Source organism: Panthera pardus, unplaced genomic scaffold (genome assembly GCF_024362965.1).
Source record: "Panthera pardus isolate Hobbes unplaced genomic scaffold, ASM2436296v1 HiC_scaffold_3, whole genome shotgun sequence".
Classification (NCBI taxonomy): domain Eukaryota; kingdom Metazoa; phylum Chordata; class Mammalia; order Carnivora; family Felidae; genus Panthera; species Panthera pardus.
Genome location: NW_026526876.1, coordinates 1,613,100 through 1,628,165, shown reverse-complemented (window position 1 = coordinate 1,628,165; position 15,066 = coordinate 1,613,100). Strand labels below are relative to the sequence as shown.

Here is a 15,066-nt window from a genome sequence, read left to right as displayed (position 1 = left end):
TAGCCTGGAGCTAAGGGACCTACCCCCAGCTGCCCGCTAGACCACGGAGTCTCCCTAGTCATAGTGTCTTCTGATCAGAAATAGGCACTCCATCCCCAGACTCCACTTCTGACTGTCAGAAAAATCCCAGCAGAGAGTTTCAGTCGAATAAGACGCTTTACCGCCACCTGCTGGAAACTTGTCATAATAACCTAGAATTATTCCCTCGGAATCTCCACACGTTAACAACAAAAGCATGAGAAAATGCAAAATAAGAAATGTACCTGCCATGTGACAGCTAGCAGGTAATAATCTTGTGTGGCACACAACCTGAGCAACTGTGCACAGCAAGCTCTGTCCTGCCTTGGGTTCTGTATTCCTGGGGCCATGGGGGAGCTGGATAAGGATCTGGGCAGCTCAGGACCCACCCTGGCTGAGGTACCTGTCGATGAACACCTGGAAGGGCAGGCGCACTGGAAAGCCCTCCTTGCGGATCCGCACGGTCTCCAGCACCCCCGAATAGCGTAACTGTGCCATTACCACATCTGGCTCAAAGAGGCCTGGCTCCTGTAAGGAAAGCCCAGATGAGGAGTTGGCATACTAGTCCACCCGTGTGCAAATGGCACTATCGATGACAAATAGCTCCCACAGTGGGCTGGGAAGATGGAGGTCCAGAGAGGCACAGCCACTTGCCCAAGGTCACACAGCATGGGGAAGAGAATATGGCTCTCCCAGGGACCTCAGCCATCACATACCTTCTTGTGGTTGGGCTTCAGGCAACGTACGAACAAGGGGTTACACCTGGACGGAGGTGGGAGGAGGGCAGTATGAGGTCCCAGGGAAGGGAGGTGCTTACCCGAGGGTCACGGGGTGGGTCAGAGGTGAGGCTGGGTGCCCACCCGCCCGCCATGCTCACCTCTCCATCTTTTCCACCAGATCCAGGAGCGACTGTTGGAACTTAGCGGCCACTGTGTGTGCCTTGTAGAGCCGGGTGACAGAGCTGCTCTTGCCCAGGCGCTGAGGGGCAGCCTGTGGCGCGTGGCTGGAGAAGAGGTGTGCCACCACCTGAGCAGGGGCGGGCAGCAGGCCGGGACAGTGGTCAAGGCACCGAGAGACAGGGAAACGGGGAGAGATGGGGGCCGAGAGACAGAAATGAGGAAATAGAGGTTGAGGGGGTGGACAAAAGGAGTTAAGAACAAAAGGAGTCAAATCTCCAAACCGAAGTGATCAGCAAACTAACCCACTGGGCCCCTGCCCTCTCTGCAAGGCTGCTGTCCTCCCAGATCACACACCTCCCGAGTCAGGGTGACCTGTGCCTCGCAGAGGACCTATCCCGTGGTTGGGCTGTTTTTTTCTTCAGTCTGGGGAACACACAGGCACTGACTGTGCACCTGAGCTGGCCTGTTACACACATGGTCATGAACTCTGGCAATGACCTCAGGAGGAGGGTTCCCATTTGGAAGAGAGAAGGTGGAGGTCCAGAGAGTGGGGTGGGTGGCTGAGCACAACAGGCCATTTGGGAGAACTGCTCAGTGAGGGGATAAGGCAGGGCACAGCTGGGTGGGCAGGGCCAGGATGGGCCAGAGGACAGACAAGGCAATCCAGTGGGGCCGGCCAGGGGCACGGACCTTCAGGAGACAGGATCAAGAATGGAAGAAAAGACAGAGCGAGGCAAGACTCTGGGTTAGGGTTGGGGTCAAGGTCAGAACCCGGCTGGGGCCAGGACGAGTCAGAGGCGAGACCAGCGCCAGGGGACCTCCCCATTTCCTGGACTAAGAGAGGGGCCTGATGGTAGGCTGTGTGCTCTGGGGCCGGGCCAGAGGGCAGGAGGCGAGGCTTGCTCACCCGCGTCCGGCTCCGCACAAAGAGATCTAGCACATCCTGGCGCACCTGGTCATGATTCTTGTCTAGGAACTTGTGCACCTGCAAAGGGGGAACGACAGGGCAGTTTGGGCTGGACCCACTGGTAGGCAGGGGGGACAGCCTACCCCTATCCCCATGTGCATCAGCCTGTCTGCTCCCCTCCTCCTCCCTGCCTCCCTCCAGCAGGTCAGGGGCTCACAGCCCCTGGGGGACCCTGGCCCTGCCCCTCCAGGCCTCCCATCTCCCTGTCTGTCCTAGGAGGTGCTGGATTCTTCCCCCTGCTATGGTCCCCTCCCCTTCTGCCTCCACTACCCTTCCCATCCTCCAGGGAGGGGAGTCCTAGCCAAAGCTTCCCATGACCAGTGTGGCTCTTAGCCCCCTCCTCAGTGGAGGACACTGTCCTGCATCTGTCCTACAGATGAGGAAAATGAGGCCCAGGCGGGGACAAAAGCTGGAATGTGTCAGATAACAGTGATGAGAGTGACCACATCACTGCTGATAACAGTTACTCTTTATCACCCACCCCCAGCCCCAGGCTTCTCACACTCAGCACGTGAGATGGGCACTATCCTTATCCCCATCTTCCAGATAAGGAGAAGGGCTCAGAGAGGTGAAGCAATTTGCCCAGGGTCACACAGCTGAGGATCGGCAGGGCCAGAACTAGAACCAGGTGGGAGCGTTTGCAGCCCACGTTGCGTTTCCATCTTCAGCTGCGGGGAACAGCGGCACTGGGGGCGGTGCGTGCTGTCTCGGGTCTCACCTGATAGGTGACTTTGCCTGCGTAGTGCTTGATGGTGAACTCGGGCAGCGGCATCTTGGGTTTGGAGTAGAGTGGGTTGGCGCCGTGGTGGTAATGGCACTTCTGCAGGAATGTGTGGTCTGTGGCCTGGGGACAGGCGAGGGTCAGCGGGTGTGTGGGGAACCTGGGTACCCTGCTCCTGGGCTAGTGACAAGTTCTCCAGGGAGAACTGGTTCCCAGGGAGCACTGGGGAGAAGCAAGTCACAGCTTCCTCTGGCTACCCATTGCCCTGGGTGGGGAGGCTTAAGTGGACCCCCCTCCCAGACAGGAGTGTCCCATTAGCTCCCAGCTGCCTCACCCTCCAGCCCAGCCTTCTTTGTACTCTTCAGTCCCACTGCCCAGAGCGCCCACCCTACCCTCGTGTCTTCTAATCAAGAGTTTGAGGCCCAACCTCAAGGTCACCTCCTCCAGGAAGGCTTCTGTAACTACCCAGGCTAGTACCCTCCTCTGGACACCCACAGCCCCCTCTCCAGCCTCAATCACCCACCCCCAGGTAGTGAATGGCCGGCTGGGTGTCCTGATCTCCTGTCCCCAGGCCAGAGCACAGAAGAATGCAGGACTCAGGCCTGATGAGGACAGGAGGCCCAGAGATGTTGAGCAACCTGACCAGGCTCACAGGGCACCCGTGGCTCACCTGGGGAAAGCAACACTGGTCATCGAGGATGCGCAGGATGCCGTAGGGCTTCAGTGAGATGAGATTGATGCACGGCTGGTTGTCAGCAAAGGTGATCTCCCGCCAGTCGATCTGTTCCCGGATGTACTCCTCCTGCAGACGTCAGGGGCTCAGCCTCCTCACCCTGCCCAGCTCCCATCCACCCACCTCCCGGGCTGGATCCACCTGAAGGGGCCTGGCCAGGGGCCCCTCTGCTTGCACAGGAAGCTCCCTCCCCAGAAGGGCAACACGAACCCCCTCTGAGCCCTGCTTCTCCCTCCACCTGGGCCAGCCCGGTACAGTACGGGGCGAGAAGGATCCCCTAAGAGGGCTTTTCTCTGGGCTCAGCACCAAGCATCTTCCCCTCCAGAGCACAGGCCTTCACATGTGCTGGCCCTTGGCTTAGAATGCCTTTCCCTCTATTCCACCTGACACCCTCCGGTTTGCCCCTAAAGGACCAGCATATCCCGTCAGGCTCCGAGGAGGCCCACTGCCCAGTCAGGAGGGGACAAGAGTGCTGAGCGAGGCCCCGCCCACCTGCTCCTCCTGGAAGACGATCTTGTTGAACAGGTACTGAAGGTTCTCGTTTGCATAGTTGATGCACAGCTGCTCGAAGCTGTTGAAGCTCAGGTCCTGCCAGGTGGGTGGTGAGGCTGGGCCTGCTCCCTCCTTGGCCAGTAGCCCGTGTGTCCCCCTCACCAGGGCCCCGCTCACCCCCGTCCGGCGGCCCAGTGCCCTCCCTGCCTTCCGTGGCCTCAGGAAGTGCTTGCGGGTGAGGGAAGGTGATGGCAGGAGCTTGAGGACAGATAACGGTGTGGGCTATAGGCAGAGACGTGAGAGAGATGACGCTTTATGTCCCCTGTCCCTCACCCACCCGTGCGGCCCTACCTCAAAGCCATAGATATCCAGGATGGCAATGGACAGCGTGTCCTGCCGTGGGGACACCAGCGCGTTGACCCGGGCAATGAGCCAGCTGAAGAGCAGTGCGTACAACACCTTGGCGATGGCATCTCTGCAGCAGAGAAGGTGTGGGGCAGGTGGGCCTAGTGCGGGGGGTCTCGGATCTGGGGGCTCAGGCGTGGAGGACCAGGACTCACCTGGCATCCACGGCACTCTCCACCGTCAGGGGGGTGAAGATCTTCTCTCGCATTGTCTCCTGGGGAGGGATGAGACCCCTGAATGACAGCAGGCTGGCCACCACCTCCAGGAAGCCCCCAGAGGATTGGAGGCGGGACATGGGGAAGGGAGCAGGAACGATGATCTGACTGGTCCTGGGCACACAGTTGGCCAGCGGCGGAGCAGGACACCCTCATCCCCCCCCTCTGCCTGCCTACACTGGCAGGGACAGGGCTGCTGGTCTAACGGGGGAGACACGGGCATGAGCAGACAGACACAGTGAGATCAGCCTTGGGATGGGACAAAGGGCCAGCGGTTGTGGGAGCCTGGAGGAAGTAATGACCCAGACAGGGGTCAGGGTGGCCCACTGGAGGTGGGGGAATGCCTGTATCAGGTCTTGAAGGAAGAGTAGGCGTGAAAAGGGAAGAACGAGCCAGGCAGAGGGAGGAGCCCATGCTGTCTAAGGGCCGGCAGGAGGCTTGGTAGATCCGGGTCCCCAGGGACTCACGGTCACTTTGAAAGTGATGGCCTTCTGCAGGCCCTCGGGGGAGATCTGCAGCAGCTCTGCCACGGCCTGGATCTCCCGGGCACTCACCACCGAGGCCGTCTCCTGTGCATCTGTCTATGCAAAATACCAATAGGACTGCGTTTCAAACTGGGTTTAAAGTTCATATAAAAAACACAAGCAAGGTAGGGGCGCCTGGGTGGCTCAGGTGGTTAAGTGTCGACTCTTGGTTTCAGCTCAGGTCATCATCTCAGCTCAGGTCATCATCTAACAGTTAATGACTTCAAGCCCCTAGCCAGGCTCTGACCTGCTTGAAATTCTCTCTCTTCCTTGGTCTCTGCCCCTCTCCCTCTCCCACTCTCCCCTCCCCCCCCCAAAAAAAACACACATTAAAGAAAATAAAAATTAAGAACATAAGCTAGAATAACCAGGAAAATTCCGAAAGAGTGAAGGAGGCCCTATGAGATAGTCTGATGCTACAAAGCTATGATAATTAAAATAGTCTGGGAATAGACACATAATACATTGGTTAACGAAGCACAACAGAAAACTGGGAATTAGGCAAAACTGTACATAAGAACTTAATACATGGTGAGTAGGTATTTCTCAAATTACAGGATTAGTAAAACTGAGGAATCATGTGGAAAAAAAGGAATTGAATTCCTACCTCAAACTTTACTGGGATAAATTCCTGATAAGCCAAAGATTAAATATTAACACACACACACACACACACACGCACACACACACACGCACACACACACACACACACCATAAAAGGGTTTGAAAAAATTATGGGAGAAATCTGTTGTAATTTTAAAGAGATGAGTCTCTCTAAAAGTGGTAAGAAAAAAATCTAAAATTTATACAAGATTGATAAACCAATGCCTGAGAATAATTCTAAAAATCTACATGGCAAAACCCAAACCAAACCAACCACCAAGTAAAACATCAAAAAAAGCTGGATACAAATCAAAATATTGGGGCGCCTGGGTGGCTCGGTCCGTTGAGCGTCCAACTTCAGCTCAGGTCATGATCTCATGGTTCATGAGTTCGAGCCCCGCATTGGGTTCTGTGTTGACAGCTCGGAGCCTGGAGCCTGCTTCGGATTCTGCGTCTCCCTCTCTCTCTGCCCCTCCCCAACTTGCACCCTGTGTGTGTGTGTGTGTGTGTGTGTGTGTGTGTGTCAAAAATAGAAAATTTTTGAGATTAAAAAAATTTTTGTAAACAAAATATAAATGGTGATCCAGGAAATATCTTCATAATTCATATCTGAGGCAAAGGGCCGATTTCCTTCACATATACAAAGAGCTCTGATACATCCATGAGAAGATGAGCAACCCCACTGGCAGTAGGGGCGGGAGAGGGAACAAATGGTACGTGCGTGGTGGAACCTGAAAGGCAAATACGCATGGCCCGCAAGCCTCTGAGAAGATGATCTGTGTCCCGAGGGTGCCAGGGCCCCACGGCAAGCTGTGGGCTCTCTCACCTCGTACTTCTCAAAGTAGACGTTGCCCAGGTGCAGGATGGACGCCAGGATGCGGAAGATGCTGTCCTGGTCCTCGCCACTGAAGCCCAGCACCTCCATGGCGGCCAGGAGCCGGCGGAAGTCGTCTGAGTCACTCTTCCCTGAGATCTCACAGTTCCCACCCTGGGCGAGGGCAGGGGCCGGGGGACCTTGAGAGCCCCTGGCCCCTGCCCAGGGTCCCTGAGGGCCCTGGGGGCTGGGGGCTCTCAAGGTCCCTGCCCTGGCTCACTGGCAGTGTGGCCCAAGGCGGGCACTCCCATTCCCACGGGCCAGGAGGCTCTGAGCAGGTGCTGCCCTCCAGGCCCTGTGCAAAGCCCTTGGTGTAGCTCTCCTCATCTCCTCCTCACCGCATCCCTAACGAGTGGCATTATGCTGTCCCCACTTTACAGATGAGGAAGCTGAGGCCCGAAAAGGGAAGTGCAGTGGCTCCAAGCTGCTTAGTGCTGTTCTAAGCTATAGAGAAATGAAGAGTCAGGTAGGCCTCTCTTACCCCCACCGTGGACCCTAAAGATGCCTGTCACCCTTGCCGTGATGAGACACTTTCAATCCAAACTCATGCCCCCAAACCCCATCACCTACGCTGGCTGGCTATTAGGACACCATGAGTTGGTTCTCTCAGCCCCCCTGGGTGATGGGGCAGGGGTGCCAGGCCGGGGGGCCCTTGGACACCTGCGGGTACTCACCTGGTTCAGGTAGTAGTAGGTCTCGGCCTCCTGCAGACTGAAGGCCTGTCGGAGCTGGGCGGGCAGCCCGGCCAGCAGCTCGTAGAAGATGTGATAGTTCCTTTCATTTTTGGCCTATAGGGCGGATAGGTGGGTGCAGAAAAGGGAGCCACCACCTAGGTGACCCCCAGACACACACACGATGCCAGGGCCCACAGTTGAGACCGGGCACCTCTGTGAGGAGTAAGCTCCCAGCCTGGCACTGGGTGGGGGACTGGTATGGTGGTAGGGAGGGGGCTCTGGTCAAGATTTAATTCCGTTTGGAGAAACAGGAGAAAGACAGCCTTTCTTCGCTTGTGCTCGCTGGGCACACACACCTGCCTATGCTGCGTCCACAGCCCAGATGTGCACACACGGGACCTCCTGATGGTTTACTCAGCCAGGGTGGCTGAGGGACAACTGTATTCCAGGCCCTGCTGTAGGCCCCTGAGACCCAGTGGGGGAACAAGGGAGACAGAAGCCTCGACCTCACGGAGCCCACCTGATAGCTGGGGAGACAGACACTCAACAAATCACTGGTTAAAACCTGTCAGATAGAGACAAGAGCTCTGGAGAGAAATAAAGCAGGGGAGGGGGTGGGGGGGTTCCAGGGGGGTGGAGAGGGACTTCATTCTAAATGGGGTGGCTTCCCTGAGCAGATGACATTTCAGGGAAGGCTTGGAGGAGGTGAGGGGTTTGGTCATGTAGGTGTCTGGGGGGGTTAAGAGTGCTCAGATAGAAGAAATGGTAGGTACAAAGGTCCTGAGGCAGGATCATGGCTGGTGTGCTTCAGGGACAAGAAAAGAGTCAATGTGGCTGTAGGGGGGGAGAGAGGGGAGCAGATCACATGCTCACACGGACACGTCTTTGTTCATTAATTCAACATTTACCCAGCCCTGCCACGTGCCAGGCTCTGAGTATCTGCATACCCCCAGCCCGTCCCAACACACAAGGGTCTGGAAGGGCCTGGCCCACCTGAAACACAATCCTGGATTTCTCGAGCAGGTACTGGGAGGTTATGGCACCAGAAATCACGCCCCTGGAGTGGGGGAGCACAGTCAGCTCGTGCAGGGTAGCTGGGTGGGTGGAGTCGCTGGTGTGGGCTCTCAGGGGCTGCACCAGGACGCGGAGTGCCCTGCGAGGCCTTTGGGGGTCCCTCCACCGTCCCACTCACCCTTCCAGAAAGACCTCCACAAACTTCCCGAAGCGGCTGGAGTTGTCATTCCTGACAGTTTTGGCGTTACCGAAGGACTCCAAGAGGGGTGTTGCCTCCAGGATCTGGACCCCAGAAGATGTGGGAATTGTTCTGGGGGCCTAGAGTAGGGAGCACAGCTAGGGCCACCCCTAGGTTTTCCCAGACACAGACCTCCCCAAGGACCCCCTGTGTGAGGGGCAACCGCAGGTGGGCTCCCTGTAGAACCCTTGGGTCCCCCCAGTGTCCCCCAATGCCTGCCTCATGCTGCCAACCCCCACACTCAGGCCGCAGCTACCCTCTCCCAGCCCCGCCCCTCCCACCACAGCCCCCAGCCAGGACGGGCCTTTGGATGCCTCTTCCTGCGCATCCTGCCTTCGCACACGAGCGTGTGTACCACGCACACACACACTGGCACACGTGCACACTCCAAGTACCTTTATCTTCAGGAGTCCCCAGGATGGAGGAGGAGGAGAGAGGCACAAGAACAGAAGCAGGTCACCTGTAGGACTGACCCCCTCTCCCACCAGGTCACCAGGGGCCTTAGACCATGGAGGGACCACCGACCCCTCTGGGCCTCCGGGGTGGGCAAACCCACGAATCTCAGAGACCCCAGCTGTCCCGGCCTGGGGCCTGCAGCGTGGCCCCAGGGTGTGGGAGTCTGCTGGGCCCACGTGCCAAAAGGCTCTGGGGATGTCCTCTTTACCCCATCCCCATCCCCATGACCACCTCAGGCTCAAAGCCAAGCCTTTGCCTTGACCGCACGCCCTGCACAGTCCAGCCCCCGGCTGGCCTCTGCAGAGCACCTCAGCCCTTCTGACTGGCCCCTCGATATCCAGGCTCCAGCCGGCCTCTGGACCAGAGTTCGCTCCCTCTGCACCACTGGCAAATCCCCTCACTTCTTTTTTTTCTTCTTAATGTTTTTTAATGCTTATTTATTTTTGAGAAACAGAAATAGGGTGTGAGAGCAGGGGAGGGGCAGAGAGAGAGGGGGACACAGAATCCGGAGCAGGCTCCAGGCTCCAGGCTCCGAGCTGTCAGCACAGAGCCCGACGCGGGGCTTGAACCCACGAACCGTGAGATCATGACCCGAGCCGAAGTCAGACGCTCAACCGACTGAGCCACCCAGGCGCCCCTCCCCTCACTTCTTTGTATCACGTCTCCCTCACTAGAACGTCAGCCCCCACAGCAGGAATGTTTGTCTGTTTGCAACCTCTGGGACCCCAGCATCTACACGGGAGCAGGGGCGTGGGAGGCCCTCATAAGATACCTGCTCCACAGATCTCAAGAGGACTAGCATTTCACGACAGCAGACTGCCCAAGGCGTAGCCAGTCACCGTTCCCATTTATGAAGCACCGACCATGCGCCAGACTCTTTGCCCTAATCACACGGGTGTCAACACTCTCAGGATGTCACCCGTTTTACGGATCAGGAAACGGACTTGGGAAGGCGAGGTAACGTTCCCGGGGACTCCAGAGTCTATACGAGTGAGATCACAACACCGTGACAAGCATGTGTGTGTCGGGTACACGGCATTTTCTAGCTGAGTCATTTCCTCACGATCAATTCTCAGGGAAGAGGCAGGGAAGGCCCAGTGTCTGCAGAAATGTTACTTTGGGGAAGGTGCCAGCCCCCTCCATCTGTTCACTCTCCTGGTCCCGTTTAGTCCAGGAAATACCACGTCTGCCATGTGAAGGAGCAGAATGAGGCCCAGACAAGAGGGGGAACTGGCCCAGGGTGGTTCAGTAAGTTGAGATCCGCCTGGGCCTGAGCGCGGGTCAGCCGTTTCTCCGTTCCTAGCGCCCAGCCTGGGGCTGGGGAGAGGACTGGTGTGCTGGACGGGTGAACATCTGGCCCTGTGGGGGCCCCTGGCTCAACCCGCAGGTGGGGTGACAGCCTGCGGTCTGGGCTGGAAGGCATCCAGCCACCCTCCACCCCGTGGAATGCTGCTCACGTTCCCGGCCCAGACGCAGAGCCCGTGGCCGGGGCCTCGGCCAATCAAGACACAACCGGGTCCAGTGAGGACACATGGCGAAAACTAGTCCAACAAAAGGGAACCCTGAGACTTTCCCCAGCACGTTGGAAGGTTTGGGTGGTACCCCGTGGCACTACCTTGCTGACGGATGACAGAGAGGTTGACGATGACGCCCATAGATGGGTAAGGTGCAGCCAAAGCAAAAGACGTTGTTTAAAACCCTGGATTGTCGGGGCGTCTGGGTGGCTGTCGGCTGAGCGGCCGACTTCGGCTCAGGTCACGATCTCGCGGTCCGTGAGTTCGAGCCCCGCGTCGGGCTCTGTGCTGACGGCTCAGAGCCTGGAGCCTGTTTCAGATTCTGTGTCTCCCTCTCTCTCTGCCCCTCCCCTGCTTATGCTTTGTCTCTCTCTCTCTCTCAAAAATAAATAAACATTGGGGCGCCCGGGTGGCTGTCGGCTGAGCGGCCGACTTCGGCTCAGGTCACGATCTCGCGGTCCGTGAGTTCGAGCCCCGCGTCGGGCTCTGTGCTGACCGCTCAGAGCCTGGAGCCTGTTTCAGATTCTGTGTCTCCCTCTCTCTCTGACCCTCCCCCGTTCATGCTCTGTCTCTCTCTGTCTCAAAAATAAATAAAGCGTTAAAAAAAAAAAATTAAAATTAAATAAATAAATAAATAAAACCCTGGATTGTTTAAGAAAGTGCCTGAAACTGACCCTGGGCAAGGACTGTTGGATTACATGAGCAGGGCAGAGCGGCGGCTGGGAAATGAGGCGGTGACCATCCCAGCTGGCGGGCCCATCCTTATATCTGCAGAATGCCTGGCACGTCCCACGACCGCGACTGTCCTCCCTGACCCCTGCTAAGACAGCTCTCTGCCTTGGGCTTCAAATCCCAGTTCCTCCACCCTCTCACCTGGGGACACTGGGTAAGTCATCTCTCTTCCCAGGCCCCAGTCTCCCCATCCATAAATGGACACAAACATACCTGCCTCCCAGGGCTGCCGTGAGGCTCTCGCGCCACAACATAATGCAAGCCCCGAGCAAACAGGAGGGGCTCAACGCACACATTTCCCTGCTACCCGGCCAGTCCTTCCAGAAGTCTGAACTTAGATTTTGAAAACCCTGGCTGAAGCAAAGGGAGGGCCCCGGAGGCCCAGGCTGGGATAGGAGGGGCTGGCAGGCCAAGGCAGGCATCAGAGGGGACCGGGGGAAGTAACCCCTCTTGACTCCGAAGCCTGGGCTGACCCAATTCCCACTGAGGGCCACGTGGCCCCCACCTGATGCCCCTGGATCCCCTGCCAAGATTGCCATTGGCTGGGACGCTGCGGCCACTTGCAAATCTTCATAGTCTGGGGCAGGGAGTCTGAGAGTCAGGTTCTGGAGTCTCAGTTGGTGGGGCTTCGCCTCCAGCCTCATCGTCCCTGAGCTCTAGGCTCATGGTACATCTGCCAACTTCCCAACATCTCTGGATGCCCAGCAGACACCTCAGAGTACCTGTGTCTTTTCTCCACAGCCCCACCCATGTAGCTGATGGCACCTCCACGTTGCCTATGGCTCAATCCAAATGCCTGGGGTTGCCCCCGGACCGACCCACTCTGTCACACGCCAATCTGGCCTTCAGCAAGTCTCTGGCTGACCTTTAAACTGCACCCGGGTCTAGCTGTGCTCACCATCTCCATCACCACTTCCCTGGCCCAAGCCACGGTCCTCCCTTGCCTGGACTCCATGATGCCACGCTGCCATCCCCTGAGCACACCAGACCTCCTCGCACCCCAGGGCCTTTGCACTTGCCCTTCCCGCTCCCTGTCTGCTCTTCCCCCAGATGTCTTTAGGGCCCACTCTCACCCCTTCTCAGTGGAGCCTACCCTGACCACCATGCTTCAAATTACAACCCCCCCAAACTCCCCATCTCCCTCCCTGCTTTTTTTTCCCTCCACAAATTCCCACCCTTTCACAGAAACACGATTTACTTGTGTATTTTTTTTCTTCCATTTCTACTATAACGAAATTCCCATGAGGGCGGGAACACTTGTCTGCATTGCTGCTGCCATCACCTAGCCTGGACTGTGAGGGACACACAGTATGCCCTCGGGAAAGCTTTATGAGGGTCTAACACTCTCAGGTTTGGAGGACCTAGCACTCTCCACAATGTTCCAATCCTGTGCTTACCCCGGTCCCGTGTCCTCAGCACCCCAGCGTCTACTGCACCCCACCCCCTTGACTAGGCCTGTCCTTTCTCTTTCACCACCAAGAAGGTGAGGCCAGGCAGCAGAAATGGAGTGACTCCCCTTGCCCATGGGGCTTCCTCTCTGGCCAGGCCTAGCACGGCTGGAACCAGAGCTGCCCTGGAGCACAGGCAGGAGGGAGCTCCCTGCAGGCATGGCCAGGGCGGGCAGGGGTGTGGCTGAAAGAGCCAGAGTCCTAGGAGCCCCCCCAGGGCAACCATGGCCTCAGCCTCGCCATCCTCCCAATGGGGCCAAGGAGCCTTGTCTCTCGGGGAGCACTGAGCTTGGGAGTCCTGGGGAGTCAGACAGACCATGCAACTCACCTGCTGCATGATGCCTCGTTTCTGGTTCATGGCGGCCAGGTAGCGTAGAATCAACTTTGTGGCCTCGGTTTTTCCAGAACCACTCTCTCCACTGACCGGGAAAAGGACCAGAAGGAGACTCAACCAGTTCACTGCCTGTTCTGGGCTCCCCCTACCCCTACCCTTCTTCGACCTCCTAGGACACCAGAGGACGTGGGCTGGCTGGCCCAGAGATGTCACGTGATCTTTCCCAGGTCCCATAGCAGGTCTGGCCTGATACAGACCCATCATCTGAGACTCCTCCCATACATACCCCCCGCCCACCCTGTACACAGAGGTCCCCGGCCTGACCCGCCGCTCACCTGATAATTATGCACTGGTTCTGTTTGGCATCAAGCATTTTGGCAAAAGCAAGATTTGCGATTGCAAAGAGGTGCCTAGAGAGACAGGCCACAGGTATCACTGGGACAGGACCCTGCCTCGCAAAACCCTCGGGTAGGAGAACATCTCTGTCCACCTCGGCAGCCCGTTCTGCTCCACCCTTCACCCTGGGGAAGTGCTCCCTGCCCCCCATTCTGGTCAGAGCCACAGAAATTTGGGGAGAGACCACTCGGCCGAGCAGGCGGACGACCCGCCACCAGCTGGCCCCACCCTTGGCTCAGGGGCAGGCAGGGACCCAGGGGACCCCGGGACAGCCCCCTCTCCATCCCCAGAGATACTCACGGGGGGTTTTCTCCTAGGGCCCGCCCACTGTACTGCTGCACCTGCTCCTGCCCATAGATTCCAAACATTCGGTACGGGTTCACCGACACCAGGATGCTGCCGATGTAGGTCTGCTGGGCACACGGTGGTCTCAGTTTCTCTGCCTCCTCATGGCCCTTCTCCCTGCTCCCGGGAGCCCGGAGCCCCGTTCTCACGGGGCCAGATGCGTGGCTGCCTGGCCTCCGTGTTCGCACCTCGGGCCCTCTCATAGTTTGATGGGTCACGTACTCTGGTAGTGGAATTTCAGGCACCGTACCAGGCTGAGGCTGGGAGAAGGCTAAGCGAGCAAAACCGCCCTGCCACAACTGTGCAAAGGTGGCTGTGTCAGCTGCTGCATCCTTCATTTATTCATAGTCAGGGCCAGGCCCCAGAAGCTTCTGCCTCGCAGTGAGGTCAAACCTCCACTGCCCGGAGTTGGGAGGGAGTCAGAAGTCCAGCGCATTCTGAGGTGGCCAGAGCCCTTGTGGGTGGCCTTCCCTCCTTCACTGTGGTTCTGGGCCTCTGGCCCTCCATTCCACTGTTCTGGGGCCAGAGATTTCCTTCCACCTCTCTGGCCAACCCCTTCCTGGGATCCAGGTCTGTAGATTCTAGGACTCTGGAAGCTTTATCCATCAGGTCCCCAGTGAACAGCCACTCATTTCTGGGTTTCCTGTCTCCAGGTCTCCCTCCCTGGCATCCGCCAGTCTAAGACTCTGTATTTTAGGGTTTTGGATTTGAGAACCCCAGGCTCTAGCATGTCATACTCAAATGGTAGAAACCCCAGAGTTCAAACCAGAAGCCACAAATTTGGCTTCTGTGGCTCAGCAGAAGAAATCTGTGCTTCCCACTGTGGCCCCGAGAGACAGCTACCTCTTGATCTGAGCCCAGGGCAGACCCAGTCCCAGGACTTACATAGATGAGGTTCCGTTCAAATCTGGTCTTGAGGTTGGACAGCACGGTGGTCTCCTGGAGGTCTCTGAAAGGGCACGAAGAGGGGACATCAGGGCCCACCTCCCCCCTCAGTGCAGGGCCTTGGTCAGAAAGCCCTGAGTTCAAGTCACCAACCAATCGTGAGGCCTTGAGCAAGTTCCTTAACTTCTCTGTGCCTCAATTTCTTCATCCGTCCAATGGATATATACCACCTCGTGGGGTTGGGGGATTCTCTGGGGAAGCAAACGTGAGAGCTGAGTCACCGTGACTGGATAATGATCTTGACCAGCATAGCCCTCACGTTTTGGGCACCTCCAACGTGGCAGCACCCTCACAAAAACAGCCACCCACCCCCATCTTGCAGATGAGAAACCGAGGCACAGAGAGGCAAAGTAATGCGTCCAAGGTCTCCCAGCCAGTAGGTGGTGAGGCTGGGGTTTGAACTCAGGCCCGTCCAACTCAGAGCTTAGACACGCACACACCGGCTCCGGGACACTTCACAACTCCCACTTTGCAGATGAGGAAACAGAGGCTCTGGAGATGCTCTAGGAGGTGACGGGC

At 57.5% G+C, this 15,066-nt stretch overlaps 1 protein-coding gene across 1 annotated transcript in view; it reads right to left on the bottom strand.

Moving 5' to 3' along the window:
• Positions 1-15,066, bottom strand: part of MYO15A (myosin XVA) — a 51,920-nt gene that overhangs the window by 30,882 nt on the left and 5,972 nt on the right. The window contains exons 3-21 of the mRNA XM_053892815.1: positions 14,488-14,551; positions 13,558-13,667; positions 13,197-13,271; positions 12,856-12,946; positions 8,773-8,778; positions 8,318-8,421; positions 8,119-8,182; positions 7,126-7,239; positions 6,404-6,565; positions 4,918-5,031; positions 4,391-4,449; positions 4,182-4,305; positions 3,831-3,926; positions 3,276-3,407; positions 2,603-2,728; positions 1,825-1,902; positions 896-1,044; positions 735-780; positions 422-546 (exon numbers count right to left, since the gene is read on the bottom strand). Coding sequence (XP_053748790.1) covers positions 422-546; positions 735-780; positions 896-1,044; positions 1,825-1,902; positions 2,603-2,728; positions 3,276-3,407; positions 3,831-3,926; positions 4,182-4,305; positions 4,391-4,449; positions 4,918-5,031; positions 6,404-6,565; positions 7,126-7,239; positions 8,119-8,182; positions 8,318-8,421; positions 8,773-8,778; positions 12,856-12,946; positions 13,197-13,271; positions 13,558-13,667; positions 14,488-14,551 — 1,839 coding nt within the window. The remainder of the gene's footprint in view (positions 1-421; positions 547-734; positions 781-895; positions 1,045-1,824; positions 1,903-2,602; positions 2,729-3,275; positions 3,408-3,830; positions 3,927-4,181; positions 4,306-4,390; positions 4,450-4,917; positions 5,032-6,403; positions 6,566-7,125; positions 7,240-8,118; positions 8,183-8,317; positions 8,422-8,772; positions 8,779-12,855; positions 12,947-13,196; positions 13,272-13,557; positions 13,668-14,487; positions 14,552-15,066) is intronic.